This window comes from Fusarium subglutinans (assembly GCF_013396075.1).
Source record: "Fusarium subglutinans strain NRRL 66333 chromosome Unknown NRRL66333_c0000066, whole genome shotgun sequence".
NCBI classification, from domain to species: Eukaryota; Fungi; Ascomycota; class Sordariomycetes; order Hypocreales; family Nectriaceae; genus Fusarium; species Fusarium subglutinans.
Genome location: NW_023502129.1, coordinates 69,972 through 97,847, shown reverse-complemented (window position 1 = coordinate 97,847; position 27,876 = coordinate 69,972). Strand labels below are relative to the sequence as shown.

General features: G+C 49.2%; 7 protein-coding genes across 7 annotated transcripts; 4 read left to right on the top strand and 3 right to left on the bottom strand.

Moving 5' to 3' along the window:
* Nucleotides 1-365: 365 nt before the first annotated feature.
* FSUBG_6378 (uncharacterized protein) lies at nt 366-1,208 on the top strand (the record flags this gene model as incomplete). The annotated part of the gene is made up of 1 exon (XM_036684569.1): nt 366-1,208. The coding sequence occupies one exon, from the start codon at nt 366-368 to the stop codon at nt 1,206-1,208; it is 843 nt and encodes a 280-aa protein (XP_036538093.1).
* A 3,250-nt stretch (nt 1,209-4,458) lies between these two features.
* On the top strand, nt 4,459-5,413 carry FSUBG_6377 (chaperone-binding protein; the record flags this gene model as incomplete). The annotated part of the gene is made up of 3 exons (XM_036684568.1): nt 4,459-4,617; nt 4,678-4,898; nt 4,948-5,413. 3 exons carry the CDS (start codon nt 4,459-4,461, stop codon nt 5,411-5,413), a joined length of 846 nt encoding a protein of 281 aa, XP_036538092.1.
* Nucleotides 5,414-5,912: 499 nt separating this feature from the next.
* Nucleotides 5,913-6,612, bottom strand: FSUBG_6376 (NOP16; the record flags this gene model as incomplete). The annotated part of the gene is made up of 2 exons (XM_036684567.1): nt 5,913-6,444; nt 6,497-6,612. 2 exons carry the CDS (start codon nt 6,610-6,612, stop codon nt 5,913-5,915), a joined length of 648 nt encoding a protein of 215 aa, XP_036538091.1.
* Nucleotides 6,613-6,998: 386 nt separating this feature from the next.
* On the bottom strand, nt 6,999-8,385 carry FSUBG_6375 (oxidoreductase tda3; the record flags this gene model as incomplete). Its single annotated transcript, XM_036684566.1, has 2 exons — nt 6,999-8,191; nt 8,355-8,385. 2 exons carry the CDS (start codon nt 8,383-8,385, stop codon nt 6,999-7,001), a joined length of 1,224 nt encoding a protein of 407 aa, XP_036538090.1.
* A 1,083-nt stretch (nt 8,386-9,468) lies between these two features.
* On the top strand, nt 9,469-10,080 carry FSUBG_6374 (glutathione peroxidase; the record flags this gene model as incomplete). The annotated part of the gene is made up of 2 exons (XM_036684565.1): nt 9,469-9,511; nt 9,608-10,080. The coding sequence occupies 2 exons, from the start codon at nt 9,469-9,471 to the stop codon at nt 10,078-10,080; spliced, it is 516 nt and encodes a 171-aa protein (XP_036538089.1).
* Nucleotides 10,081-10,506: 426 nt separating this feature from the next.
* On the bottom strand, nt 10,507-12,372 carry FSUBG_6373 (diatom spindle kinesin 1; the record flags this gene model as incomplete). Its single annotated transcript, XM_036684564.1, has 3 exons — nt 10,507-11,070; nt 11,130-12,059; nt 12,118-12,372. 3 exons carry the CDS (start codon nt 12,370-12,372, stop codon nt 10,507-10,509), a joined length of 1,749 nt encoding a protein of 582 aa, XP_036538088.1.
* A 12,416-nt stretch (nt 12,373-24,788) lies between these two features.
* Nucleotides 24,789-27,388, top strand: FSUBG_6372 (acriflavine sensitivity control ACR-2; the record flags this gene model as incomplete). The annotated part of the gene is made up of 2 exons (XM_036684563.1): nt 24,789-25,671; nt 25,719-27,388. The coding sequence occupies 2 exons, from the start codon at nt 24,789-24,791 to the stop codon at nt 27,386-27,388; spliced, it is 2,553 nt and encodes an 850-aa protein (XP_036538087.1).
* Between the last annotated feature and the right edge of the window lie 488 nt (nt 27,389-27,876).

Here is a 27,876-nt window from a genome sequence, read left to right as displayed (position 1 = left end):
GTAACAAACTCCCCGAAACAGAGTTTTGGCGCCCTTATCCCAGATCTCGTAGGTCATGATGGAGATTTTGGCTTACTGTGTGCCTGCTTATGGATCTTGTCCTCACCCAAGCGGCCGACCTTGATCTCTGAGGCTGAAGGGTCCCCATGTGATGGGTCACATTCAAATTCACAAAAGTGTGATGCTGTTGGTTGAACCGGATATGGGCTCTGAGATAGAGTTACCGTGATGCAGGGGAAAATCTGCAAGGAACCAACAGCGGGCGCTCTCGAGACCCTGAATAGATATTTACCGTAGATCCTGTCTCACACACATGCTTCTCTGTCTCACTCACTCATTCAAGTAAAACCTTTCTCTTCCTCATAATGAAGCATCTTTTTATTCTACTCAGTGCTCTGTGGTCGACACAGGCTGCTGCGCAGAGATACACTTACACTACGCGCACCATGACAGAATGCTTCAGTGCAACTCAAACCAGCTTCGGCCCGGCTGAGCCAACACAAGGTGCTGACAAGTACTGGACTGTTGAGATGCCTGAATGCCAGGATTGTCTCTGCACAGGCTGTGCCTACACAAATACATACACCACAACACTCGATGTCTTTTCACCATCAGGCATCGCCAAGTTCCCTTATCAAGTCAAGGAAGTCTACAGGGGCATGTCAGCTATGCCAGCTGATCCTACACCAACTGCTGTTCCTTATGGCTTCACCTCTGGCGTAGAGACCTGCAGCATCTGCGGTGACGAGCCAGTTACTGCCACCATGACATATCCTCGTGGTGGCTCCCCATATCAAGAGAGTGTACCCACAGCAACACTAGCTGCCCAGACTGCCTTGAAGCGTCCTTCAACATTACGAACTCAAGTGGCTGATACAGAAGCTACCGACTCTCCTTCAAGCGAGGACGATGTAAGGCCTCTTGAAAACACTGTCCTTGAGCACAAGGCCATTCAATATAGTGGCCAGGGACCAGACATGGCCGAGTTTGTTAAGATCAGTCTTGCAAGCAAATCTGGCCCTGTTGCCAGAAACGCCGAGTCCAAGACACCTGGAAAACCATCCAGGCATACCAACAGCTACGCCAAGATGAGGTTTGACGCAGTTGAAGCAGCTCCATCGAAAGATGTTGATGGTGCAGCAGCTAGCAAACATCCACCAGCCGGTGTTGCTATAGCTGTGCTCGTGCCTATCGCACTTCTGTTATAGAACAGCCAATAAAACAACAAGGGCAAAAGAACAAAAAAATGAGGAAGATTTTCAGGAATGCATCCAGCGCCGGCGTTGCATAACTCATCCATATTCGGAAACGTTTCTTTTATCCATTTAATAATGATAACCACGGCCAACTATGGGAGAACAGGATACCACCAAAGCGTACAAGACGCCATTTGGAGGAAAGTAGAATAGTCAAAATATTAGCTAGATACCCCCCCAATGAATAAGAATTAAATGTACTTTAAGAACACACTTGTGATGCTGGAAGGAGGCTTGATGTGGTTGGCGTGCCTTGCTTGGTCAGATGGAATCGAGCACATCGGAGAGAATGTGATATGTTTCCTTCCGATTAAGTTATGACGGATTCCCTGCCCTGAAGCCATTGCCATACTGAGCTTGGCGCGAAGGCTTTCAGTAATGTGATGCAGATCTGATAAACTTCAGTGCGAATACACCGTATACACGGAGGAAAGCCTCAAAGTCTCACTCTCATTGGAGACTGGAGACTCTTCTGAGGTGGTTACACAGAAGCACAAAGACCAACCTTGTGCCAAGTCCAGAAAACCTTTCTTCTGAGGGGTTGTTGAGTTTGGTGATGTCTATTCTTTGGTGAGCTTAGCATCCGTTTGTAAGTTAGTTCAAGACAAATGAGGGCATCGTGAGACAGGATCAACACTTCCATCTTGAAACCTCTTCCCAACATACGAGAGGCTCAACTCGCCCTCAACAGCATTGCGTCAAAGATAAGTGCAGCAACTACGGACCGACCACACGACACCCACGACAGAGGCTTCTTCAGGATGAGTTGTTTCAGGCATAGCCAAGTTCGAGTAAGGTACGGGAACACACTCCTGGCTAAAATCGTAAACACCCCTCCTTAGTCTTTTGTAGTCAAACTTCTCGGGAATGATGAGAGTAAGCGGGTTTCTCATAGAGGGCCGCAGAATCTCGTTTACTATAAGATCAGGAGGGCACATGAGTAATAAGTGATGCTCATGCTGCTTTGCATGGAGCAAATACCACAGATGTGTCAACTGAGCTGTCAAATTAGGTAAAGTGAGCCTTCTTCACAGTAGTGGCAGCAGGTTTTGTCACGGAGACTCTGATAGTGGTGACGTTCAAGTCATAAAATCTGCTCTTTACGGGCATGGATTTTGTGCCTCATTCCTGTGTATCCTTTCCGTTTGCGAGGCATACATCGCATTGATTACATGCAGACTGACACTGACTTCTGGGCTCAAGAGTCGCCAGAAAACAAATTGAAGGATCATATCATTAGTAGAGTTGTCTTGTTCTTCTTTCTCGTGGCAAAAATACGATAAAGGTCTAGTACCAGCTTGTCCGACAGGAAGGCTGCTCTTTTATCTTCAAACATTCCGCCATTGCTATGATCCTATGGTCGAGATGAGCTAAGGGATAGAGACGTTGCAGTCATAGTCAGAGAACTGGGAATTGTTTCTGGTATATCAGTGCATAAGGTACCTAGACAAGAAGAAGCTAATGTTGCAATTCAGATTTGAGGAGCGAGTTCTGGAGACGGAGTAATATTACTGCGCGGATCCTCGAGGACTGTAATTTTCCAGTGATTAATTCGAGTCACTACTCATCAGACCTTGCCAGGGTTCTGTGTAAAAGACATTGACGGCAATTGTGGTAAGATACAAGCAACTATGCGTCCAGTTTCCTTCATTGATTTATCCACAATGAAAGATCGGGTTTTTGATATTCCATTTTTTAATGACAAAACTGAAGCTATTCCCATGTTGATACATGCCAGTGGAAAATGATAGGCGGAGGTAATAGACCCTTGTTGATGTGACCGTTTCACAGGCAGATTAGGTTGGACTTGAGCCCCGTTGGGATCCGCTGTGGCTCTGTCGCGTAATTGCGACATTTTATCAGTGACACGTTGATCAGAGTCAAAATTTGCATTGTATCGTCAAGTCACCTCGATTCATGTCATGTCATGTGAGTCGAACGAGTAAAGAGCCACATTCACCTCGTGTTCAAGATGCATCTGCCGAGCAACCTAATGCAACAACAGCGAAGCATCCGTAACATCCGGATAAACAACGTCATGAAAGTCAACAAAGCTGCGTAACGATCGTGGCGTCAGTCATTTTTGGTGTCCTCGTCAGATCAGATCTATCAGGTCATTAATGAACTAATAACCCTTGGATTATAGAGCAGCTAGCAACACTGGCCACTCGAGGCCAAGGTAATCATGATTGCTATGTAGAGAGATCGCTTCGGATGGAGATTATATAAAAGTCGGAATGATGATGAAACTGCCGAGGCCTGTCAATCCAGCTGAAGCATAAATTTAGATACCGCTATGCAGATTTCGGAATCCAGTGCGTTTAATTGGTGTTGACCTCTATTCACTGTGGTCCCCTAAATTCTTCTCAAGTGGCGCAGCTGTGGCATTGATGTATGGATGTGTCCATAATGCCTTGGCGAGTCCTTGAGGTAAGTGGGCATACAGTAAATTCCACAAGGCATCTTTGACTGTAACGCAGAACTTGTCGAGTCTTACTTAGGGGTATTGAGCCCCTGAATTTAGCCCTGAACATGGTCGATGAATTAGTCGATAATCTAGACAACGACTCAAGTTATTGATTCCATTAGAGAGAATATACAAAGCCACACAGCCACATCGAACAGCCCTGTCACCCACTGCAGCGCTGTTGCGTCTAGCAACGCGTGGCCAGCCAGTGGAGGCTTAGGCTTAGGCTTAGGCTCAGGCCTGCCCCGGCCTAGGCGGGCGTCATGCTGGAGGAGGTCCCGCTGGCCAGGGAACCTGAGTACCTTAGGTAGAGCTGGAACCTGTTTCGTCAGGGTTCGGTTTCCAAGTTGGCCATTGAACTTAATTCGCACTCACCCCAATCGTCCACTAGACTAACGACTTGACCCTTTGTCAACACAAAACAACATCGTTTCTATGCATACATACATCTTCAAATCCCTAACGATAACGCTCTTTGTTTGTGTCTTTTTTCTGCATTTTCCATCTGACCCATACTAGCGAGTTCATCTCTTTAGAGGCATTGACGACGATCCGATTCATCTTGGCTTGAGACGACATAAGCCATTGCGATTTCAGCTGAAAAGCCAGCAAGCAAGACACATACATACTTTCGCAGCCTGATTTTTGGCTTTATCAACGAGCGGATTGCTTTCTCGAATCTTCTCCCCATCTTCCCTCCTACATATCTCGAAAGTCTTCACATCAGCCTCCAATATGCGGTTTGAAATCGACCCCGACATCGTCCCCAACCTGAAACTGGGCCTTCACTCTTTCCAGATCATCATATCTCTGGTCGCATGGTGTTTGCAGATTGGTGTTTTCAATGCAAAGGATGCAGAGGTCACTGGGAGGAATGGCTGGGCATTCGCAGTGGTACGTCAACCTTTCGACGGCTATTTCACAATCTGTATGGGGAGCTAACGATATCTACAGTGTTTCCTTTCTGTCCCCGCATGGATCTTCCTCATCATGACTCCCCGATGGGGTCGTACTCGTCGCTTTGCTCAACCCCATGCCATGCTTGCTGTTGACGCTGCCTTCACAGTTATATGGCTATCTGCCTTTGCTACTCAGGCTGCCTACAACGCCGCTGGTCAATGCGGAAAGGCCTGCGGCATCAGCAAGGGTGTTGTCGGCTGTGGTGTTCTGGTAACGTATGTGCTTCAACTCGACCTATGCTGAATATTCACTAACTTCCTGTAGCCTCCTCTTCGCTGGTTCAACTTTTGTTTCCGCATTTACCCTCAACTACTACAACAACCACAACATCCTGCCAGGTTACGACAACCGCCAGATGGGCAGTGACAACATCGACCCTGACAAGGCTGCTTTCTCCATGGCCCCTCACGGCGATGAGGCTTACGAGCGAGTCGACATGGACGATCAGGAACCATCGGGCAGTGCCTACGGCGGTGGCTACAACAACAATAGCTACAACAGCCACTCTCGCTATGGTGATGCCAACCCCTATAGCGCCGATGACGAGGATCCCGATCGTTTTGGTGCCCTCCCCCCTCGAAACAACACCTTCTTCGACAACGACACCGAATACCACTCCGGCGGTGCTCCTCCATCAATGCCAGCCAGCTACGCCAACCCAACAGGTGGCCATCCTTATGAGGATGTTCCCGCACAATTCCCTGCCGGCAACTACGATAGGGGGCACTAAGTAGCAACAGCGTGATGAACGAAAGAAAGGATATATCGGTCTCTTTTTTATGCAAACGGTGTTCAATTTGATTGGGTGTGGAATAATAGCCTGGGAAACTGCGTCTGGGATGCGGGGTTCACATGTTTTGTACGGTAGATAACGCCTCTGGTCGAGGAGGGGCGTTTAACGGCGTCTTGACTTTCGCGGTGACAACTTAGGGAGATGGTTGAGGCCTTTGGCTGCGTATGATCTAACTTAGACGTTGCAACCCATGCACACACATATATATACAAGGCACTTTGGATTCTCTCATGCTTGTGGTTATTCTATATTTTGGACAGTATAAAAGGTTGGCCGTGTGAATGAAAAGTATACGGCGTCTTATATGTCAAGATGCTCGAATCCAACTCCCAACGCCTTCTGTTCTTAAGCCAGTTTTGATGCTCCATACTTGATGATTTAGTGACTCCGTCTCATTCACCCCCAAAGCCCTGCTCTTCTTTCGTGCATCTCGCTTCTACTCCTTGTTCATCTTGCGGATTCGCCTGGCGATATCAGCTGCGGTCTGTTGCATGGGGTTCAACTTTCGGTCCCTGGCCATAGCCGCTGTATCGTCGCCATACTTGGCCACGAGCTTCTCCAACCATTCCTTCTCCCGCGTACTCTGATGCCTCTTCTTGGGAAGGTCAGGCTGTTTGCTCTGCTCTAGGAGAGTCTTGACAACATCGGTTGCATCAGCGTCGTCGTTGATGCCACCCCACTCCTCGGCAGGCTCAGCGTCACTATCGTTATCGAGTTCGTTCAGAGGATCGTTAAGCGGGTTAGGCTTGGCCTCTCCGAGAATACGGATGATCTTCCCATCAGCATCGCGCTCAACACGTGCCTCGGATACAATGGCGTTCTCCATGGTGGCGATAGAAAAGGGATCGTTGGGGTATGCGCGGGTTGTGGTTGCGCCGAGCTTCTTCTCTGTTCCGCCTGTAGGAGCCTTGAGACGCGCTACGAGACCAAGACGACGATAGTTTTGAGAAAGAGTCTCCTTCTTGTTCCTTGGAGGAGTTAGCTTTGCGCTTTCGTCCGTGGCTAGGGGATTGGCTTTACCAGTTCTTTGCAATGGCATCGTTGCCTCGAGGGTTGAGGATCTTCTTGGTTCTGTTAAGTTGACGAATAGGCTGGCGGCCTGAGCGGGCCTTCTTCTTCTGGAGTTCGCGACCCATGGTTGATAATGTGAATTCTTGTGCTGGTTGAGATGTCGATAATTCAAGACGGTTCAGACGTCCAAAAAATGCCCGCCAAAATTTGATCGCAAAGTCTTATCGATAAAGGGAGTGGGGCGCTAGTGGAAGTGATCCAACCTGCTGCCAACCTCTTTATACCCAATAATTACCAACAGCGAGAAAAGCTTCTGTGATAATGATTCCACAAATCTTATGAGAAAATCAAGTCTTGCCCTTATCATATCTTGTAATGGAGTCGGTGGTTTCTGGCAATCATCTCATATTGCTTACACAAGCCTATGAAGTCTGGTACACCAAACTCATACCAAGACCCCATGTTATTCATTAATCGTCTATATCTACCTAATATCCAATCTCAAGAGTTATTAAACCTTGAACTTCCGAGGATCCAGCTTGTCAACGTCAGCACTCTTCGCCTCTCCGTCAAACACGAACTCGGACATGAGCTTGCCCGTCCCAGGACCATTCTGAATTCCCCAACACGTATGTCCTGCAGCAACGAATAGCCCAGGCACAGTCGTTTTGCCGATCAAAGGACCGCTCTCTTGTCCAAAGCGAATATGCCTTGGGAGATAACATGCTTGTTTCCCCTTGATGGGAGCCGCGGCTAAAATGGGACTGAAAGTGCTGATATATGAGATTATGTCGTCGCACTGAGCCTCGTCGCATTCGACTTGATCTGCGGTTTCGGGTAACGGGACATTTGTATCTGGTTCACCACACGCATAGGCCTCATTAAAAGGCCGAGCATAAATCTCTGGATCAACGTTGCCCCTGTGCCTCCTTTTCTGCCCCATCTTGGCTCGATGATCAGGTATAAAATCCGGAGGGAGCTGAATATCTGTAAAGACAGCATATGGGCTAACGTTCGCGTCGAAGACAACGCTATGCGCTCTTAGGCCCTCGATCCTGGCCCGAGGTAAGACTTTGTTCGTCCAAGGACCAGCGGCCACGACTATATCTGTCACGCTGGCAATGGTCTTGGTTTCGCCTGTGTTGCGATCTAGATACTCTATGCTTTCGACGCCATTCTTTGTGGAGTTTATCTTGGTTACCTTGGCGTTGGTGTGTATTTGAGCGCCACCTTGCTGGGCAAGTTCTGCGATTGCTGTTGTGAAATGTAGGGGATGCACTTGAGATGTTTCTGTCTTTCCAGGTGCACCCATCTCAGACCAGTTGTTAATGATGCTATGGTCTACCCAGTCGAGATCCTTCGGTAAGATGCCTTGTTCTAGGAGTTCTTTTGCTGCGCCATTCTGCTTCGGCAGTTTCTCCCAGTCTTTTCCATTCTCATTACCGTTTGCGCTTCCATTTCCGTTGGCTTGGAGTGATTTGATCTTGTCACGCGTCACGACAGCATCAAAGCTTCCGCATCCGAGTTGGCGATAACCCCATCTCTGGGGCCCATTATGCTCAGCAGCCAACTCGGCATGCAAGCGATAGGAGAGAGGAACTAGACATTCCGGATAAGCCCAGAGGGCGAGAAGACCGCCAGCTTTGCCCGATGCACCCTGTGCGACAGTAGGAGCAGCTTCAAGAAGGGTGATAGTATGCAAGGCTGGATTAAATTTCGAATGGCGTGTTAGATAGTAGGCCGTGGTTGAGCCAATGATGCCGCCTCCTGGTATTTTTATCAGCCTTATATGGTTCGATGTATGAGATGAGGTTGTTGAGAAATGACGGGGATGATAGAGAGCCCTGTAAGTGGCGAGGGGACTTACCAACGACGACAATGTTCCTCTTTGCGTCCATATCCAACAGAGCACGACTAGACCGACTTGAAATGACAGAAACTGAGTTGAGAAGCAAGATTCAAGCTGTAGTCTAGGTACTTGTCATGAGCATGATCAACGTTTTGGCGTCCGATCAGACGGGAATCGGAAAGAGTTGGGGGTCCAGTACCTTAGGCAGTGACGTACAGACTGCGCCACCGCCTGCACCGCCACATACACTTTAGATAAGATTTATCGATAAGAGATAAAGCGGCCGCCCTTCTGAGAATCCATGAATGTCTTTAGCGGGGCAGCCCCGAAATCCGAACCGGAGCTATTACCGAGCCGGGGAGTAGCTATGAAATCAATCGGCAGAGCGTTGCGCCGATATCAATTGATTCCAAATAGAAGAAAGAGAGATTGGCAGAATTATATAAAATGACCGAGTGTATAGAAAGAGGCTCTGATACTAATAAGTTAAACAGTTAAAGCTATGTTTATACGGAGTAGTGCATGTCTTGTTCTGATTAGTGAGGTATAGTCTTCAGCTGCGCTGGGCACTTTAACCGCTTTTGACCAGATATATCCTTCTATTATACTTCAGCTCATATAAACGTGAAACATATAAAACAGTTCATCAGTTAGTGAGCGTCAGGAACAATTCCAAATACATACCCTAATATCTATCTGAACCCTCGGTACCGGCGGAATTGGGGACCCCGAGCACTCCACCCCGAAGACGTCACCAAACCAAAAATGGAGTCAAGTACCGAGGCTTGTAGAAGTGTAGAAGCAGTCTCCATGCAATCAATTACCGTTATTGTGTAACTCGGATTGTTTCTTCAGGTTTATTCCCTACTACTCTGCTAACGATTCTACTGCAACTGTACCTGTGCCTACTAATCTGATGTCCCTGTGGCGTGCTACTGCTCCTCGTTGGTTGACTTTACGGCCATCATCAAGTTCCAGTTCCCGCTGGCTTAATAAATACACCACCACCACCGCTACAACTTCTTTTTGTTCCCCGCCATCTTCACCTCTCAACACAAAACACAGGCACAGCAGTCCTCACCAGAAAAATATCACCCATAACCATTTTCGTCAGCTGAGTACAACTTCAAAGATGGCTTCTGCTACTGGCTTTTATGACTTTAAGCCTCTCGACAGTATGTGTCTTCCCCCTCCATCTCATACCCCGCCTTAACCACACCACTTTCATGATAACCTACCTTCTCATGACTCTCTCAACTAACGCCTTTCAGAGCGCGGTCAAGAGGTTCCCCTCGCCGACTACAAGGGCAAGGTCGTCCTCATTGTCAACACAGCCTCCAAGTGCGGCTTCACTCCCCAGTATGCTGGTCTCGAGAAGCTCTGGACCAAGCTCAAGGAGAAGTACCCCGAGGACTTTGTCATCCTCGGCTTCCCCTGCAACCAGTTCGGTGGCCAAGAGCCTGGCACCGACGACGACATCCAGGAGTTCTGCCAGCTTAACTACGGCGTGACCTTCCCCATCATGCAGAAGACTGAGGTCAACGGTGACAACACCAACCCTCTCTGGGCCTGGCTCAAGGACCAGCAGTCGGGTCTTTTGGGCCTCAAGCGCATCAAGTGGAACTTTGAGAAGTTCCTTGTTGGACGTGATGGAAAGGTCAAGGGACGCTGGGCTAGCACCACCAAGCCCGAGTCTCTCGAGGAGCCTATCCTGAAGGCTCTTGCTGAGAAGACTGAGGCTTAATTTGAGATGAGTCAACGGACGGCAAAAAGTGTCGCTGCTGAGCCCCTTCAATCTAAAATGAGATACCCTGTTGGGGCCAGAGAGCGACACGAGGATTATGAAGTTTTAATGAGGGCTTTTATGCCCATACGTACTGCTACATAAACTAATACAAGGATTTAGCCTACTTTGTACTGTTCTGCATGTAACATCTGATAATCATGAAGCTTTGTGGCTTGGCGTCATTCATTCGAGTGGCATAATTTCGACGTACCAATCAGTAGCCCAATAAACAGATAAATTATTTTGTCATGTGCTTCCGAAGCATATTCACTACTGTAACAACTTTTGTGTGATATCATAGTATCTTTTCTCATCTCACACCCCTCCAATCATCCGTGGCTCACTTACATTTAGCACCCAATCTGATTCCTCCAACCACTCATCTTACACGTTTTCATAGTAATACCTGGTTCCGGGGTCATACTCAAGCAAGACCTCCGCTTCCATGGTATCAGCCTGGGCGACAACCTGTTGCCATATGTAAATCTCAAAAGCTCCTGGCATGATTGCAGGAACAGTGACAGCGCATCTGAAGGTTCCCTCACCTTCAGGACTCAGGATCATGACGAGATTACGTCCAGGCAGACGATAGAATCCTGGAGTGTCATCAGACGGATTCCAGCTAACTACCATTCCGGGTCGAAGACGTTCTTTGAATGGAACATCTGCCATCTCGGGTCTCGGGTCTTGGCTTGAAAGTCCTTGTTTCCCAGCTTCTTCTTTCTCTGACTTGACGTCTTTCTGGGTTACCTTTGGCTTGTTGTTAGCGGCTCGCTGTGAATCGATATGAAGACGCCAGAATTTTGCTTGGAAGGCGGTCGCTTGTTCGAGCGTGACACCGGGGGTCTTGAGGCAGCGTGTGATGAACTCTGGAACCGGGAGTCGAAGAAGTTGGGTACCCGTCTCTTTGGGCGCGAGAGCCGTGGGTAAAACGGGCGGAGTGCCAGACTGTAGATGGTGTTAGCAAGTTGTTGTTATTGACAGCAAGCTGGTGCTCGATGACTTACGTTCTTGAGAATCCAGTCATGGAGCAGATCCTGGGGCCAGGTGCACGGCTTTGAAGCATCGTATTTCGGCACGGCAGCTTTAGGGGCAGTGATTCTCAGCATTTCTCCGTATCTCAGCGTGTTCTTGGTAGCGCCAACGTCAAGGAAGCTTGGGTTGACACAGGCTACGACGACGGTTTTGCAGCTACGCTCTGCAGTTGGATCAAAAACATGTTTCAGAACTTTAGTCAGAGCACTCTGCCGAAACGGTACGTAGACCTTCTTGCCAGTGGCGAGACCTGCAGCGTCGACACTGGCTCTCCCGCGGATACAGTCCTTGAGCACAGAAAGACTAACATTGATCTCTCGAGATTCTTTGATCCGCTGGGCTGAATGCTCGGTGACATCTCTTGCAGCCTCTGAGCCGGCAAGGTCAATTAGATAGAGAAGCCCGTCTTCAGATTGAGGGAGCTCAGGGTTCTCGAGGCGAATCTTGCAGATAGCATGCGAACGGGATGAGGAATCGTTCTTCTGCGTGGAGGCAGTCCGGCGGAAAGATGCGGCATTGTTGATGTGCTTGATCAAGGTGTCCGCATCTGTAACATGGTACTCTGAAGCTCCAGCGAGATGAGTCGAACCGAAGGAGTCCTCCAGAATAGAGATGGGTTTGCGAGCGTTGAGGAGATCAGCGGCTGAGTTACCTGCGAGTTCGATGATGGAGATAAAGATGTTGCGGGTGCCTTGAGTGTCACTGGAGAAGAGTGTTTCGGCGATGAGGCGCTCGAGTCCGCTGACAGTGTATGTTTTGCCTGAGCCTGTCTGGCCATAGGCGAACATGGTGCTAACACCGCCGCCCCATGCCCAGGGGACCAGAGGCTTAACGAGCTCGTCGTAGATGCCTTCGGTTGTGTCTTCGGAGTTAAAGACCTTATCCACGCGATAGTGTGTAGACTTTCATCTGTCAGTAGCCCTTCTATAGGTAGCTTTGTATGAGGTATCTTGTATTTACCACCAAAGGAGGAGGTCCCCTGACTGGTCTTCGTAGTTCGTGTAAGTCAATCACACCCGGTGCGTTGTTTCGAGGAAAGGCGCCAATCAACTGTCCTCCTTCTTTCTCATCATCTAGCATCGGTCGAAGACGAGTAGCAATAGTGATGCCAGGGTTGGACTCTTCATTGCTGGTCTTGGACTTGATAGGCGCTGGTTTGAAGCGATTCACCAGCTCCTGATAGCGTTGAGCATGATCAAGAAAGAATTGATCCATGGTTGAAATGAGGCTCGTGAGATTGATGGGAATTATAAACTGTGATCTTTTTGTTCTTGACTAAAATCAATCTCTCTGTTGAGATACTCTTCTGATATATCTCTTCAAGAATGATGGTGCCTAAACGATGTGAACTGCAAGTACTGCTGTGGCGCTCTGACCCAGCAACCCCTTATTACACGTGACAGGGTCGCTCTGTGTAGATATTATTGAATACCTACTAATATTTATTTTACCCTGGCCTGAGTTGGGCCAAGGCAGAGAAATTACTGTGGTACACTATTTCGTTGTTGTGGTTGTGATATGTGACACTTATATGCATCAAAAGTGGCTTGTTGCTGCACGCGCCCGTTAAGTCTAACTTCCATTCAATTAAACATAGCTCTGGACATAGACTTGAAAACCATTCGCACTAAAGTTCTTACTCATTGCTTTAACAGATTATTTATTTACAATATGTATGTACAAGTAAATACGAAACCCAAAAGACTGGAAGTCATCACTTAGTCCAAGCTACCCCAGCGGTAGATGCCAGGCAGCTGTTTCCAGGAACCGAACATATCATATTATATTTCAATTACAATTTAGCTAGGTCTCCCAATAACTAGATTTTCTTTTCTCTGCTGCCTGTTCATCCCTGCTTTGCGGAATAATATGTTTGTTGATCCATGATAGAGTGGACTCCCGATAGGCAACAGTTTAAGAACGGCACTAATACTTTAAACTACGTTATACCATTCAATTAATTCCGCTGTAGTGTTTTCTAAATGATCTTATCTCAGGCAATGAACTGGTCTTGTACTCTTTCTGATGTTTCTGCAAACCTATTACTGCTGAGCCTTGTGTCATGGTCAACCACAATTTAATGTCACTTCTTCTAGATCACAGTTGATCTCTTTGCTCATTTCTCCTGTCGTAGGAGGCAATCCAAGTCGATAGTAATTGCCCCTATGTCCAAAATTGCCCAGGAGACTCGATTACAAGACACTTATGAGAGGGAGAGGGCTCGGCAGCAACGAAATCACTATGTGCCAAAGCCGAGCCACGAGCTCTGAAAAATAGACTGTATCTTCCTAGATGCGCAGGCTAGCCATCAGTTGAGAGTCAGTTTACCAGGCTAAGTCTTTCCAAAGCGCTTCGATGTGAATTCTCTAGAATATCTATTTATCATCTAGGGTTGGTTCTTATCCCTGGATACTGGTAACCACTCCTCTGAGAATACTTCTGTTTCATATCGAGGGGTTCGGTTTGGGCTTCCCGAGTACCAGGGATAGCTCCGAATGGCAGCAATAAAGCTTGAGGGTCCTTCTTCCTGAAGGCTTTCAAAAGCCGAGTAGATATTATCACTGCCAGCTGTGCCATCAATAGGGAATCGTTTTTTGGTTCAACTTCCTTCACTGCTCTCAAATGTATAGCATAGCTGAAATAGGTCTTTTCAAGCTTGACCTCATGGAGATTTGGACTTTGGGAACATGATCTCTTATCGAGGCCTCCTGTCACACACCTAAACAACTATTCTCATCAACATCGAGAGGCAAGCGATGAGTATACGATACCTCCCAAGTAACAGGAATGAGTCTCAGCCACTTGGTCTACGCAGACATGACGCAAAAACTACGATTCCCCCGCCTCGAGGTTCCTGTTGTCAAGCTCCACTCTAGTGATACGAAAAGAGACGCTCTACATGTTGCGCTGGGTAACCATTGCGTTGAAGACTGGCCGAGAAACTGGGGAAAAGCTCCTGTCATCATAGTTGCCAACAGTATCGCCCGAGCTTCAGTAATCTAGGTTGTACAGGGCAAGGTCGAGATCAAACGTAAGCTGAGCCACTTGTAAGGCCTCGAGACAACATCTGGTGTCAATGAAAACTCAGCTGTGGCATAAGCTTCCCGTACAACGTTGACAAGCACCAAGTCCTCCATGCCTGTGTTTAAGTACCTTATTATATCTCCGAGTCCCGTCTCCGTTTTACGGTGCGCGAATGTGCCAGCGCCTGTTATTACCAATGGATGTCGATGAGAGATGGCATTATGAAGAGAATAGGATCTGCTGCCTAGATCACCGGGTTCACCCAAGTCTTACAGCCGCAGAAGAGCCGCAGCAGATATGTTATCTAACAGGAAGAGATGACGCCAAGGCCAGAGTGACCACCATATCATACAGGGCTATCTGATGATCCCCATCGCTGATCGAGTATCAAAGGCGGCGAATGATCCCCGACGACGCCTGGTGCCAGGTTGGGCAGGAAATATTGGCATTTCGATCTGATCATGAGAGTAAGCTTTCAGCCTGAATCAACGGTCGAGACCCAATCATCACGTTGCGCCTTTGGTTCCCCTGGCTCAAAACAACTTGTCCAAAAGTCTTACCCTAGGGGTAATGTGGTGGCACAACCGCAGGCCTCTAATCATAAGGAAATTGTATGGAGTGGATAAAATCTTACCACAGGATAATGCACTCCTATGTTCTTTCATCGTATGTTCCAGTGAAACGGTAATGCTTTCAGGGTAACCTTCCCACCGTCCAGTCCATCGATGAAGACCATGCCCAGAAACAGTCTGCAGCAAGCCCCGAAATACGATAATACCTGGTGATGCTGAATCTTTGTGACAACAAACTCGTGTCTTGTCTTGACTAATTCGGTGAAGAATCCTTTTGACGAGGGTTTTGTAGATAATTACCAGAAACTCATGGTTGTGATATCATCTGTTTGTAAAGGTCAACGTAACCAACATCATGTATCCTCCTCAACAAAGAAAAGATCTTTGCTGTGATATACATAGTCGCCTTATGGTTGACAGATCTCGATCCGAAAGCACCGGAATTCAGTCAAAACGTCAAACCACTGGAAGCGAAGCTCATCATTACCATCTCAGATACCCACCTGACGTCTTTTCTCCCTACCCTAGATTTGTTACAATTCACACTTCTCAGAAAAGGCTTATCTTGAGCTGCCACACAACGACATCATCATCAGTGTCGTCATCTTCTAGAGTTCGCCTGTACATTGGATTGATTGGATGTCCTGATCAAGCCACCGTCAGACTTGGCCATCAGCCTACCGCGTGTCGATCGCTGATCATCCACCGCGCACCGAGAGAGGCCGAAAGCCACAATCTGGATACCCTGCGCCGAGGAAGCGGAAAGGCTTCCGCCGTCAGATAGTGAAGAAACTTTTACCTTGGATAGCCACGATGTGCCATCCCTTCTTCTGCGTTGCCTTCCCCGGATTTCCAGAAGTCTGCAATGCCACCCTCCCCCACACAGAACGGCCGCACGCCAACACCAAGCGGTAAGGGAAATGACGGGAGCCAAATAAATGCAGGTTCAAGATCGTCCAACTCAAGCCCACTAGCCACTTGGCTTTCGAGACTGTTCCGTATCGAGAAGTAAAACTGCAATTGCTTGATACAGGAAACTCAAAGGTAAAGAGATTTCACAGCCCTCTTTGCCCTATGGTCAACGCTACCGGCCCTTCGTCGGTTTGTGTATCGAAGCAGCTTGAGAATTACGTACAAGCGGCGAATAAAAGATAGGGGAGTAGGGAGTGAGCTTTCGAATGCCATTGCCAGCTGAATACCGCAAATTAGGTATCCACCTGTCTGACAAGCAAGACGGGTTGCGATGCCGCCTGAGGGTCACGAAGCGAGTTGATAGGACAGTTTTCGACGATATTAACGCGATGCACGTCGTTCGATAGCATGGTGACTTGCCATGCGGCACTGCGCTGCTGAAATCTATGTACATACTGTACTCATCTCTCATTCTGTGTGGAGAAATGTTGCTTCGTCCGTTGTTAGAATTGCTCCGCCCCTCCAGACCATCTCAAGCCATCACGGAAAGTCTGGGGAATGCGGGGGACGAATGGGGAGCATCCTCATGCTGATGACCGTCCCGCTTTGTCTGGAGGAATGTATACCGTATTCGAACGGTCGACGTAGAACTGCAAGAGCCAAGCTGCAGGCAGGATATCTTTATCAGCGTCCATGATTTCCGCAGCTTTGTTCACGCACGAGACCCATATCAACCCGTCGTCTATGTGAATCAAGTGGAACTTTTGCACTATGAGAGCGGAGAGCCATATCACGCAGCGCGCCAACACTTTCATGCCCATGAGGTTCCATGGCTACTGGGGCATGCGTGTGCCTGTAAATGTGCTGGCGGTGACTTGATCAACTCCTTCAAATCTCGTAAATGGCCTTCTACAAACGTCCAAGTCCTGCATTAAAGCAGTGGTGTGGCTGACCTGTAAACCACCATCATACTATTAAGGGCTCGGCCTTTGCGGCTTGACGATTTTCCATACTCGGCACAAGGGACATGAGGAGAAATCGACTGTTGAAGCCGCACGAGCCAAGTCAGTGACGGTGAGAGTCCGAGAAAAACAGCCCAAGTTGTTCATCGGAAGCCGAGAGCTAAAAGACAGGTTGGTTATGTGTATGAGGGTACCTGGCCTAGCCATCCCCGCGCTGGCAATCTCATGACACACCGACACCAAGAGACGCGGGGTCGGTAGGGTTCTCCATCTTCTTGTCGGGGCTGTTGGAGATCAAGGGTGGCTGCCAAAGAACTTGGCTAGACGCGTTGGGAATGCCCCCTGGCCCGACTTTTAGTCAAAACAGCAATACTATTACGTGATAATAAACTATGTCCAGCACGTGAAGACGAGATTGAATGAAGCCGACATCAAAACTCGCATCGGTAGCTGTCCGCCCAGTTTGCGGGGAAATCTGGGGACGTGGAGACGATACTTTCAGTACCCTTTCATGAAAGATTTCAGGGACTTGTTGTTGCATGGCTTTGGGTTTCTGGATGTCGATCAAAGCCGTTGTCATGAACTCTTTGGGGCCCTAAACCGTTCAGGCAGATGGCCAGGGGAGCCTCGGCTCACGAACAACTAGGGTGAGATTTGCTTTTTGAGCCCTAGTCCCGTTTGTCCAAACTCCAAACTGTTTCAATCGATCAATGGCAGGCTAACTTTGCTAGACTTTGGTATCATGATACCTAAAAGCCTCAGCACCATAAACTTGACGAGTAGCCATGATGCGTACCTGAGTCGAGGGGACCGATCATAACCGACCGACATCCTACCACACCATAATAGACCAAGCCTTCAGCCTAGCAGCATTCAAGTCAACGTGAATGGCCCAATCGACACTAGCAGTGGTTCGCCCGGAGCAGTCGGGTCCTGGTATAATTCAGGACTAATCTTGATTCGCCCACCATTACCTTACCAGCAACGTAGCATTCAACCTCATCTCAGGCTTGTGGCAAATCGGACATGAACCCCAACGCGTCAATGTCGGTTGCCTCCCTCGTGAAGCGATATCAGAAACCATGAGTCGCCGAAAAACAAAGATAAAGAAAGAATGGCGGAATTACCCATTGCCTCGAATCTCTTTGCAATATCATGGCGATGCTAGTGGTTGATGGGGAGCAGACCGACTTCTCATTAGCCTAGCTCAATAGCCGCGTGAAGCAGACATGGGGAACTCGCTTAGGCAGGGGTTGTGCAAGCAAGCGGCTCGAATTGAAGCAGTGTGAAGACACGACACCGTCAGCTCCTGTCGGACATTTGTGTCTCGGGTATTGGCGAAGAGCGTTTTCAACAAGGATTAGGCATGATTGCGCGAATAAAGGATAAGGAAGGCCTGTATACAACTTGGTTGCCTTCAACAAGAAAAATGATTGCCTCGAAGTTTTCTCACACCTTGATCTACTTTACCTTCAACGCCTATCAGCTCTCAGGCATAGCGTAGTATACAACTCGGGTGAGTGGGAGTCCGATCAAAAAATAGACATTCAGATGTGAGCCAAGACGTAAAACGATACCGAGGCGGTGATTAGAACCGAAAATAGCTTGTTCCTAGTATCATAACAAGATGCGACTATGACCAAAGGCTCGAGACAGCCTTGGGTCCCTAGTTCGACTTGGGCCTTGGACTGCTCTAGTTTTTTCGTAATGTAGCGCTTGCTTCTTAATTTTCCAGCGATGAGAAACGAGACACTCATCAAGCGAATCGCATCAGCAGCCAATGAAAAGAGACTGTCGTGACTGAATAAGGTTGATGAGCCGGCGACAGGGACAGTGATGACCGAGACCTGATTGGCATGGATATGCCTCGCTGTCAGTGAGTGAGTGGTTGCTGCTTCGAAGCGCCCCCCCTGTCGCTTTGGGAGAGATTGGTAGTGCTGGAAGAAGAAGACAAGAGAGGGCTTTTTGCAAAGTGCGAGGCTTAGACCCTAGCTTGGCTTCCATGCAGCATCGTTCGGTCCTTCTAACGCACGATTTTATCGTTTAGTGTATGTGGCTAGAAACAAGCCCAAGCTTGGTTCGGAATAGCTACCAATGTAGACCCTTGCCGCCCCCGCACACCGTCCCTGTCGATACCTTGGATTGACTGGCTTGTGTGTTGATCGATTGCTTCAAAACGAGAGGCGCCGGTAGTCGTCTCCAGGTCACGGCATTCAACCATTGAAGTGTTGTGACCTATCCTTATGTTGTTGTGGTCTTTACCGCGTCGTCCGCTGAGGAAAAATCACTTCAGTTCACCCACCACTGTCGCAGCCACTGTTGTCACCATGCATTTGTTTTAAAGCAGGGGCATCTCGCAGGGCTTGACGGCGAGCGATGGCCAACATTTGCAAACGCATGTTTGATGATCCGACTCTTTTTGTACGTATTGCATGTCAAGCTGTGCCTGATAGCCCACATAGTGACTTTAGGGACAAGTCCAGTTAATCTTGGCTTTCAGCGGAGGAAGATAAGAGTTTTGCCTAGCACTGTCGGTGAGCGGAAGGTCCGGCGTCAAGAAGTTTTGCAATGAAGAAGTTCTCCATTAATAGTGTTGTTTCCAACCAGCCTTGGGAGTTTTCAAAATTCAAGGGTTAGGATAAGCGTCGGGGTCGGATTTGCAGGGACCAGCTCTCGTTCAAGGGCTCTGTGCAAGGAACTCTTGAAATGACGATGAAAAGAGTTGTGATCAGCCTGAAAGAGTTCATGCATCTATATCGAGTTTAGAGATCAGTGACGATCACGTTTAGGAGACTCTTTATTTGGTCCGCTTGTGTCACAAGTCTTCCTCTCACATCTGCTTTCCAGGAGTATGTGCCCAAGCCCTGTCGTGTTCGGGCTCCCAACCTTCGGGTTGATCCCGGTTTAGTGGACATTTTCCTAATCCCTGACCGAAGGATCGGTACTCTTGTAGACACCGATGAAACTCTGCAGCTCTCCACGAATGCAGCCGCTAAAGCTGACCTGCGCAAGATGATCACTGCCTTATCGGCTCGTGATAGTGTATGTTTGAGATTGGTCCTCTCTCGGGACCGGCCGACACTTGCGAGCAACGTTGGATTGGATCTGAGCAGTACCGAGCTGGCTCTGACCCTGAAGATAAAAGAGCCGAACTGAAGTCGATCACAGATGGCACTCCTGTAAGATAAACTGTACCGCGCGACGATGAGAAATGACCACAGCGCAATGGTTGTGCAGTAACGACAAAACGGCTGGAGTGTCTGATCAAAAGAATGCCTATGCAGTCTTCTGTCCTTACTGTGTGATGTGATGTGACCACCAACCAGGGGACTATTGTCAAGCCGCCAAGGCGTCGAGCAAGGCTTCTGATAACCCCCGCGGTTGAGCCAACTACGACCATAAACGTACGTAAGGAGCGATAGGGTCGGTGAGATGTTGATGTTCTAGAAATGTGGCTGCGACGCTGAAAGCTTCGAAATGTAGGGAGGGTTGCTTCGTTGAATTTGCGGACATGCATGGTGAAGCACATTAGGATGTGGTGGAGAGCAAGGCTTCACACTTCACCATAACTAGTACAGGGCACTTCAAATCTCATGGTGGTGTGACGCGACGGTGCAGAGCATACGATCCTTGATAGCTGGACACTGGATACTTTTGAAAAGTGCTTCGCATGGATACGTGTTACTAGACAGGGCGATGATGGCAACCGTTGCAAATGGCTGAGGACAGTGCTGTGCGTAGTGGTGTTGAAGTGGTTCCAGATGACGAGAGCGGCGTGCATAGGTGTGGCTGGCTGCCCTCAGTGCGAGGGTAGCATCCATCTCTTGCATGCAAGCAACCACTTTCTTGGAATCGCTGAAGTGTGAAATCTTGGAAATTCGAAAGTCATTTGTAACGAGAATATTTAGCAGCAACACAAACTTTGTTGAGTCCTGTCAATGTTGAGAAATGTGCTGTGGTTTTACACACGCATGGCATTCCATTGTCCTGTCCTTGAAACCTTCGGGTTTCTCGGCCGAGGAGGCGTGGGTCAACCTCTGGGTCAACTTTGGGACTCCCTCTGGGAATTGATGGTCTCGGGCTCTATCCGTAAATTGAGAGAGGGATCACATCGTAATTCTAGACCGAATGGAAGATGCTGATGAGCCAAGTACAGTAAACAGGCTTGCACAGCAGATAAATTGTCTCCGAAGTTGTGAGTCCATGAATGATGTAAGTGGACGGGCGCAATTCAGCACGAGAGAGGGTCGAGTGGGGGGAACCAGCAAGGGCTGTTGACTGCATGGACCAAGACGGTTGAAGTTAGACAGCGTTTAGTCTGTGTGACATGGCTGAAGAAGTCTGGTGGAAGAATGCATAGAAGCTCTGACAAGTCTAACCTGCTTCTGAGGCGCCGCCACGGTTGACCGCTAAGCAACTGGGTGATTAGCCTTGTCGTGACTAATTGGTCTCAGGATCAACCGCTAAAAGACATGTACCGCAATGTCCCAATCCGTGGTATTGCCGCCATTCATTCGAGTTTCTCGTCATCATATTCATGGCGTGAGTTGGTAATGGTCAGATAAACCGAGCAGTCGGAGCAAATCTGTATGTTTCCGACATGGCTATGATTGTCCAGTTATCAGTGAGGGATGTGCTGATTGTCTCAAAGCATGGGGGTAATCAGCCCTGTTCATGTCATCCTGGGCCACGGTCTGCCATGTGTTGTGCGCGGTTGTCTTGCGTGTGATCCTGCGGGGTGAGAGATTCGTTGGTTCCACTACTTTTCACCAGCTTGGTCTTGGGCTACCAGGGCAATTGAAGATATGTGTTAAGGTGAAGTGGAAGGCGGCCAGCAAACGCGGAGGTAGGACTCGAGCGGATACTCGTTTCGAGGTTCGACGTCGCCAACCTAGCAAAACTGCAAGAAAGCCTGGCTCTGAAGCCTCTGGATAATATCTTTCATGACGGCGTTGTTGCCAGATGAACGTTAGCATCTGTGTCGTGCTGTTGTAGGCAATAGGGCCCCTGTTCTTAACTGATTTGCACCATGAAATGCCGACACGGTTGGCCTTACAAGATCCACGATTGCAAGCGAGCTAGAACCGAGGTGATTTCAAGATTGACTGACGCTTCTATCGCCTGCTGCTGCTGTTACTGCTGCTGCTCCCTCGTCTGCCTCTCCACTGTAAGGAGGCAGCTACATACCTTACCTTACCTAGGTGGCTAACGTACGTAGCTAGCAGGATTAATTGTGAGCCTTGGCAACCCCAGGCTGCTTGGCCCTTTTGCTTCTGAGAGGCGGGGAGATTTTGTCTTCTCACAGCGCGAGTGGTTAAGCTGTCGATAATGGATGCATGGGGAGTGGATGAGGTTGTCTTCAGTGGAGATGGAGATGGTTGAGACGAAGGAGTGGGCATTTCTGATTGGGCGGTCACGTTGCAAAAGGACCTGACCTGACCACGGTCAAGGGTGCATACGGAGCCCCGGGAGTGGATCGCTTTAGCGCCTACGGTTGTGGATATGGAACTGCAGCTGCAAATGCAAATGCAGCGGATGATTTTAAGGTGCACCCGGCGGCGGTTTTGTCACCCTTGTCGCTACATGGATTCAGGATGTATGTACGGCGTATGTATGTATGCAAGTCTCCTTGTCTGGTGCATCCTGGCCTGTCTTGGCTCTTTTGTCGCTTGAGATAGGTACCTAGCTCGCACGCAATAAAGATCTTTTGTTTCCATTACGGATATGATAACGGATATCTTATCTTCCTCTCGTCAGGAACCGTTCGAACCTGCATCTGTCGATGCTATGTGATCGACGACTGCCAAGAGCTATGGACACAGTATCGTCTAGTTACAGTACCGTCTGTAGCCTGTAGTGACAACCAGTGACAGTGGCAGAAGTTGACTTATCGCAGCCTCGTCGGCGATTCCGAGAGTGTCTGAGAGATAAGTAAGTATCTTACCTCCAGTCTACAGTCTGAACTGACTTGTACAACAGAAAGGTGAAAAAGCTTGGACAGGTTGAATTTGAAGCCTCTTTTTCCCCTGAGTTCTTCGAATTTTTTTCTTCTCCCATAGCGTCAAACTACTTGCGCACCAGACTATCTACGGTGTCAGTGTCAGTATGCAGGTTCCTTCTTGATCTTAGCCCCAAACCCGTCACTCTGCCAGCCCGTTGTGTCATGTATGATGAGCTATCTAGGCTGGAAGCATAGACCTATGCCGGAACAAAGCTCCTTACAGAGTTTACAAGACTGGATTGAGCCTCAGGTGTGCTTCGGCCGTATACCGTTGTCATGTCGGCTCCAGACGGTTCTTCATCTAGACGAGAGGATGCTACGTGACAAGCCACAAAGAGGAACAAAACTTGCCCAATTCTCCCACATTACCTGGGCTCCCTTGCAAATCTTGGATATTCACGCATCGCATCAATCTTAACTCGTCTTTAGTTATTACCGGCGGCTTTTATGCTTTGAGGCTCTATTCCCTTTGCGCAATCGTCCCCGACTTGGCGCTCGCTGCACTCTTTGCCGAACTTGGCCTAGATTTTCAACCTTGTCTTGAGTGCTCCCTTGTCCGCGACGACGATTACAGTACTGAATAAGAGTGTCGTGAGTCCAATCTGCCCAAGATCCGAGAGTTGGGGGGGAACTCTGGCGGAAGAGAGCGAGTGAGACCTTGCTCTACAAGGGACGGACTCGATGAACATGGGCTGGCCAAATCAGAACCCCCAGGCAATGTGGGAACGGCCAAGGGCAGTTATACCGGTGTATGAACAGCGCTAGGGGTGCCTCGCAGCGCTATACCGACGGCCACTAAACCGCTCATGGAGATCAAGCCGGGGGTTAACCCCCCGTAGGCCGCCGAACGATGGGAGGAGACTTGGGGCGGGTGCTTGCTGGACTGGACTGGCTTACCCCAAAGACTTACAGGGTCTGCAGGCAGAGAATGAACCACTTTCCTGGGGCTAGAGATAGATACTTGCGACTGCTCACATTCCATACGACACACAAGGTACCTATCTTAACCGTAACCAACTTGTTTGGTTGCCCTTACCATTTCGTACAGTAGCGAGTAGCCACGCCCACGCAATCTTCGATCCCGCCCCTCCCCCCCATCATTGGATCCAGTCAGTCACTGTACTGTGAGTGAGGTTTTCCTTGGCTCCTCAGGTCTTCGTCTCTCCATATTTCTCTTCCTCTTCTCCAAACAACGACGCACCTACGTAGTATGAAGGAGGCCCGCGCTGCCGCTATCTACTGTAGACATACATACATCACCGCCAGCACCGGCCAAGACACACCGAGAGAGAGATTGAGATTGGACTGGGTCCGTTGAGACTGAAACCATTTTCTTATTGCCAGGGGAATCCCTTCTGTGGTTGTCACTGGTTAACCTATTCTGCTCCTCTAGTCTACCTCGGCCGAAATGGAGATGGCATCCAAGGATCCCCCGCTGATCATCGTAAAAAGACACGCTTGCTTGGGTTTGGGATGATGATGCCAACGCCAGAGCAGACAGAGACAGAGCCACAGCAAGGACAAGCCAGAGCTAACGGTGCCCCCATCATGGGAGTCGTCCATCCCCCATCCATCCCCCTCTCTCCACTCCCGTCTCTCATCAGACGTCCCGCTCTCTCGATCTTAAACGTGCCTATCTGCTGTAGGTACATCACTACGCTATTTCACGCTACCACTCCTTGTAATGAACTTCATCCACACCCCTCACTCTCCCTGCACCCCTCGAGTGCACTGCTCCCCATCATGATCCCTGCCGCGGCTTCAGGGTCCTGTTGCTGCTCTCAAGTACGGGGCGATACCCTCCTCGGTCTCTGAACACCCCTCGCCTCTTCTATCTGGTCTTCATCTTGCCTTATACCGTCCTAGAGCGCCACTTCCATATTCATACCCCGTTCCTGAAGACCTCATTCATACTTTAACATCGTGTTTCCACCGTTTCTAAGATCTCTCTGTTGTCTATACTCTTATGAGCTCCTTATATCCAAAGTCTTTAACTATACCACTACTCCACCACCAACTTGACCTCGACTCCTGTCAACATACTCAGTAACTTGACTCAACTTGGTTATATATATCCCTTGGCCTCGACAACTCTCTTAAACACACCCATCCACCTCCTACACACTTCACCCTTTCAACTTCACGAACATGACAGCCGCCATGTCACAACCGACCGTCACGGTCAAGGATCCCTCTGCAGTACGGAAGCGCAGAAGACGTGCTCCTGCTGGTGGCGCTTCTGATGATTGTTTCTCCTGCTCCAAGAAGAACATCAAGTGTGACCGTAGAAGACCATACTGCTCTCAGTGTCTCGAGGTTGGCAGTGAATGTTCTGGTTATAAAACACAACTTACTTGGGGAGTTGGCGTGGCCAGTCGAGGCAAGCTTCGTGGCTTGTCTCTGCCCATCGCAAAAGCTCCTCCTGTTACCCGTGAACCTAGGAAACACTCGACTGCATCATCAAGAAGCTCTGCCATTGCTCGTTCAGGGATGGAAGATGAAGTCAGCCGCATGCGCCAAGGCCCCATCGATATTCCTGCAGTGACACAAGTCGCTTCTGCACCTACAACACCATTTGCCATGGCAGGATACGACTACCTCTCTATCCCCCATCCTGAGCATGCAGCCCCTATCCACCAAGGAAACTGGGGTTCGGTCAACTATTCTACCGCTCAAGAAACAGCACACAATCTTCATCGATTCCCGGTGCCTCTTGTCACAGAAAACCTCTCATCTTCTATCGATCCCCTTACTCCTGACGTTGGCTATGTATCGCCCATGAGCCAGTCATATACCAGAGACGACGTCTCTTATGTCCACAGCCCGTCCTACATGTACGACAGCTATACAACAGGCACTAGCTCTCCTGGCCCTCAGAGCCCCCCAGCATCCCTCTACGCCGAACACGCAAGGACCTTCGCCCCGACCTCATGCCCCAGTCTCGCCCATGCTCCTTCAGAAATGAGCTCCAGTCTTCACTCGCATACCGACACCTTTGACTCGCAAATGGGCAACAGGATGGTTCGGGATTGTGATTCATTCGGTAAGCTCAGATGGAACCAATGAATTCCTTGGTTCTAACGTGTGCAGGCGTGCCTGAAGTCGATACATATGGCGCCAGCTACAGCTCGATGCCGATCTCCTGGCAGTCTCCATCGATGCAAGATGAAGATGTTAAATCTCATCATTCGGACTTTGCTCCCTCGGGTTGGCCAACCGCTTCCGAAAACCATTCTGTTCATGTGAGCCAGGACCTCATCTCCAAGATGCCCTTTTTCATGGATTACTATGAGAATATCATGTGTCCCTCTATGGTCTTTATCGACGGGCCACACAACCCATTTCGAGACCATGTTCTGCGACTAGCTGTAAACAGCCAGAGTTTGAGCCATGCAATTTGTGCTCTTGCATCCTGCAATCTCCGCATGAAGAGGAAACTGAGTCTCGGACGTGATACACGAGATCTTTCTGAGAAGTTGATGGCTGACAAACATGCCGCCGAAGCCATGGCAGACACTCAGCCCGACGACCTGTCCCTCGCCGAGGAATACCAACACCGTAACCTGGCTGTGCACCTATTAAACGAGCAACTCAACGACCGGACCAAAGCAATTCACGATTCAGTCCTTGCTACGATCCTCCTGCTATGTCATTATCGCATGGTTGAGTCCGGTATCGCCAAATTCCACACTCAGTTTGCCGGTGTCAGCAAGATTCTTGCTCTTCGAACTCAGCATCTTGCAACATCTAGCAATTCTGCCTGGATGGAGGCTATTTTCAACTACTTTGACGCCATTTCTGCCAGCATCAACGAGCGCGAGTCCCAAGTGTATCCCGGTTTCAGTGGGGTGTCAGACTCTCAACTCTTGCCTGTCGGAGCCGAGAACCTGGTGGGGTGTGACCGCGAGCTCTTCAAGACCATTAGCAGACTCGGACGCCTGAATCTACTGTCTCAGAATCGCTCCGTACGAAAAGCAGCTGCCGCATATGGAACTCAGGAAGTGCCTGAACGATCTCCGTCCTTGTCTTACATCTCCCCACTAGGTCACGCTCGGCGAGAATCCCTCACAGGGTTCAAGGTGAACGATCAGATAGGGGACATGAGCAGTATCACTAGTCATGGCCTCGGCGATGGGCGATCAAACACGGGAATCCATGAGGACCGAACTGCGCCAACAAGTGCCCCGGCCGCGGCTTACGAAGAAGGTCGCTCCTTGTTTTGGCATGAGTGGAAAGAAGCACGGCTGGCCCTCCAAAATTGGAACTTCGATGCTCCCAGGGTGAGCGCCTCACTTCCTGAGCCCTGTACACAGAGTCAACTGCGAGACCTGGAATCACTCTCCGAGGCTTTCCGCTATGCCGCCCTGTTATACACGGAGCGACTAGTGAGCCCATCGCTTCCTTCAGGCCACCAGAGTATTCAGAGCCTTGTCAGCCAAGTGGTCTATTACGCAACGAACCTGGACACAGGAAGTAGCGCCGAGAAGTTTCTACTCTGGCCCCTTTTCGTTGCGGGCTGCGAGTGCGTCAACGAATTACAGCAAAACATGGTGCGGTCCAAGTGCCGTGATATCATGTTCCGTTCTGGTTACATGAACAACTTGGCGGCTCTGGAGGTGCTGGAGAAGCTGTGGGCCCAAGATTGGGCGGGAGAAGAGCCGTTGATGTTGGGGACCAGGACCGGGGATCAACGCGGACCGTTCAACTGGACTAAATGCATCGGGGGACCCGGAGTGGAGGTGGAGTGGATCATGTTTTGATGTGCAGGGATGTTCGGCGATTGACATGTGAAGGCGTTTGTGCTCGGACTGAACTGGGCTGAGATGATGGGATGGGAATCAGGGATTTGGATCAAGTTGCAAGGGGCTGTCATGAATTGCAGACAGGCATGCGAGCGTGGGTAGGGGTTTGTGAAGTTGGCCGGTCTTGTTAGCCTAATGGTGTGTGTGTGTGTGTCATATTCGGATTCGGGACTACTGTGGGATTAAGTTTGGGAGTTTAGCTTGATGAAAAGGCTAGTATCATCATCATCATCTTGTATTATGTAACGCAGGCAACGAAACACAACAGCATACGGAACGGTTACGTTAGAAAGGAAGCAAAGCAAGGCGTTCCGGTTTAGCATATTAGGACAGGCCTTCTGGAGTTGGGTACGTACTGAAAATGGTCCTAAGAGACCGAGATTAAAACGAAGATTCACCTGAAAAGTGTCAAACTATGACTTCTGTTAGTCAATGATCAAGGAGTA